At 34.6% G+C, this 2354-nt stretch overlaps 1 protein-coding gene across 1 annotated transcript in view; it reads left to right on the plus strand.

Annotated features, from left to right (window-relative positions):
- OPHN1 (oligophrenin 1) overlaps positions 1-2354 on the plus strand; it is a 404963-nt gene that overhangs the window by 91552 nt on the left and 311057 nt on the right. The window contains 1 exon segment of the mRNA XM_077769252.1: positions 2287-2348. Within this exon segment, the coding sequence (XP_077625378.1) occupies positions 2287-2348 (62 nt within the window).

Below are 2354 nucleotides of genomic sequence, written 5' to 3' on the forward strand. Positions count from 1 at the left end.
AAAGAGAAAAAAAAAGAAAAAAGTAAAAAAAAAAAAAAAAAAAATGTGGGGAAGGAGGTAAAAGAAATGAGTGAAGGGGAAAATAAGTTTTCTAAAAAACCAAAAAATAAATTATGTGATAAATAAAATTATTTCATTTACAATGCCTTAATAACGAAAGTGTTTAGGAATAAATTTAACCAAGGTGCTGAAAGACTTAATACTTATAAAACTATAAGACATTGATGAAAGAAATTGAAGATGACACAAATAAATGGAAAGATATAGTTCTCATGGATTGGAAATATTAATATTGTTAACATATCCATACTATCAAGGCAGTCTACAGATTGAATGCAATACCTAACAAAATATCATCAGCATTTTTCATAGACTACAACAAAAATATCCTAAAATTTGCATGGACCACAAAAGACCTCAAATAATCAAAGCAATCTTGAGAAAGAAGAACAAAGTTAGAGACATCATAATCCCTGATTTCAAATTATATTATAAAGTTGTAATCAAAACAGTATGGTACTGGCACAAAAACAGACATATAGATCAGTGGAACAGCATAGAGAGCCCAGAAATAAACCCACTTTTATATGTTCAATTAATCTAAGACAAAGGAGGCAAGAATATACAATAGGGAAAAGACCATCTCTTCAACAAATGGTGCTGTGAAAACTGGATATTCACATGTAAAAGAATGATTCTGATCTTACACTGTTCATAAAAGTTAACTTGAAATGGATTAAAGACTTAAATGTAAGACCTGAAACCATAAAATTCCTAGAAGGAAACAAATCAAAAATCAAGTCGGGCTGTGTCAAACCAAAATTCTTTTGCACAGCTGAAGAAACAGTGAACAAAATGTAAAGGCAACCTATGGAATGGGAGAAAATATTTGCAAATCATATACCTGATAAGGGGCTAATAGCCAAAACCTATAAACAACTCCTATAACTCAGTAGCAAAACAAACAACCCCCCCCCAAACAATCCTATTAAAAATGAACAAAGGATTTGAANGGGGGGGAGAGGGGAAGGGTGGTGATGGGCATGGGGGATGGCACTTGTTGGGAGGAGCACTGGGTGTTATATGGAAACCAACTTTACAATAAACTATTTAAGAAACAGAAAAGAATAGCTTTCATCAAAAAGAGACGCAATAACAAATGCTGGTGAGGATGTGGAGGAAAGGGAACCCTTGCACACTGTTGATAGGAATGTAAATTGGTATAGCCACTCAGGAAAATAGAATAGATGTCCTTCAAAATATTAAAAATAAAGTTACCATATGATCCAGCAATTACACATCTGAGTATATATTCAAAGGAAATGAAATCACTGTGTTGAAGAGATGTCTGCATTCCTGTGTTCATTGCAGTATTATTTGTAAGAGCCAAGACATGGGAGGGGCGCCTGAGTGGCTCAGTCGGTTAGGCGTCTGACTTCGGCTCAGGTCATGATCTCATGGTTTGTGGGTTTAAGCCCCACATCGGGCTCTGTGCTGACAGCCAGCTCAGAGCCTGGAGCCTGTTTCAGATTCTGTGTCTCCNACTGTCTCTCTCTCTCTCTCTCAGAAATAAATAAAACATTAAATTTTTTTTTAAAAAGACATGGGAAACAACTATAATGTCCATTGATAGATGAATAGATTAAAAAGTTGTGATATATATATATGTGTATTGATATATATTTATATATGTATATTGGAATACTATTCAGACATAAAATAGAAGGATATTTTGCCACTTGTCACAACATGAATCAATCTTTATGGTATTATGCTAAGGTGAAATAAATCAGACAAAGTCATACCATATGATCTCATTTATTGTGGAACCTGACAAACAGACTCAGAAAAAGAAATCCGGGTTGTGGCTGCCAGGAATGGGGGTTGTTGAAATATATAAGAACTGAGGATGTGATGTACAACATGATAATTATAATTAGTATGACTAACGTGGTATATTTGAAAGTTGCTAAGAGAATAGATCCTATCCTTAAACTTCTCTGGTATTGTATGTCAATGATATTTCAATAAAGCTGAAGGAAAAAAATCTCTTTGGTAGGGATTGGCAAGAAAAAAATACAAGAAGAAGAAGAAAGAAAATAAAAACAAAAAGAGACATTCAACAGGCACTGAACAGATTCTTCTGTTAGCCTTTGGTTGGTAACTTCCTCTAGTGTCCAGGCAGGCTTGGAGCACTGGTCCCTACCTCATATCACACAGGTCTCTGCCCACCTCCCTATCAAGCACTGTGATTAATTTATTTTATCTTTTATTCTATCCTTCTAGCTGAATCCTTCAAGGAATTTGCCGAATTGCTCAACGAAGTAGAAAATGAGAGAATGATGATGGTAGGT

The sequence above is a fragment of the Crocuta crocuta genome, unplaced genomic scaffold, assembly GCF_008692635.1.
Source record: "Crocuta crocuta isolate KB4526 unplaced genomic scaffold, BGI_CrCroc_1.0 scaffold1012, whole genome shotgun sequence".
In the NCBI taxonomy this organism is placed as follows: domain Eukaryota; kingdom Metazoa; phylum Chordata; class Mammalia; order Carnivora; family Hyaenidae; genus Crocuta; species Crocuta crocuta.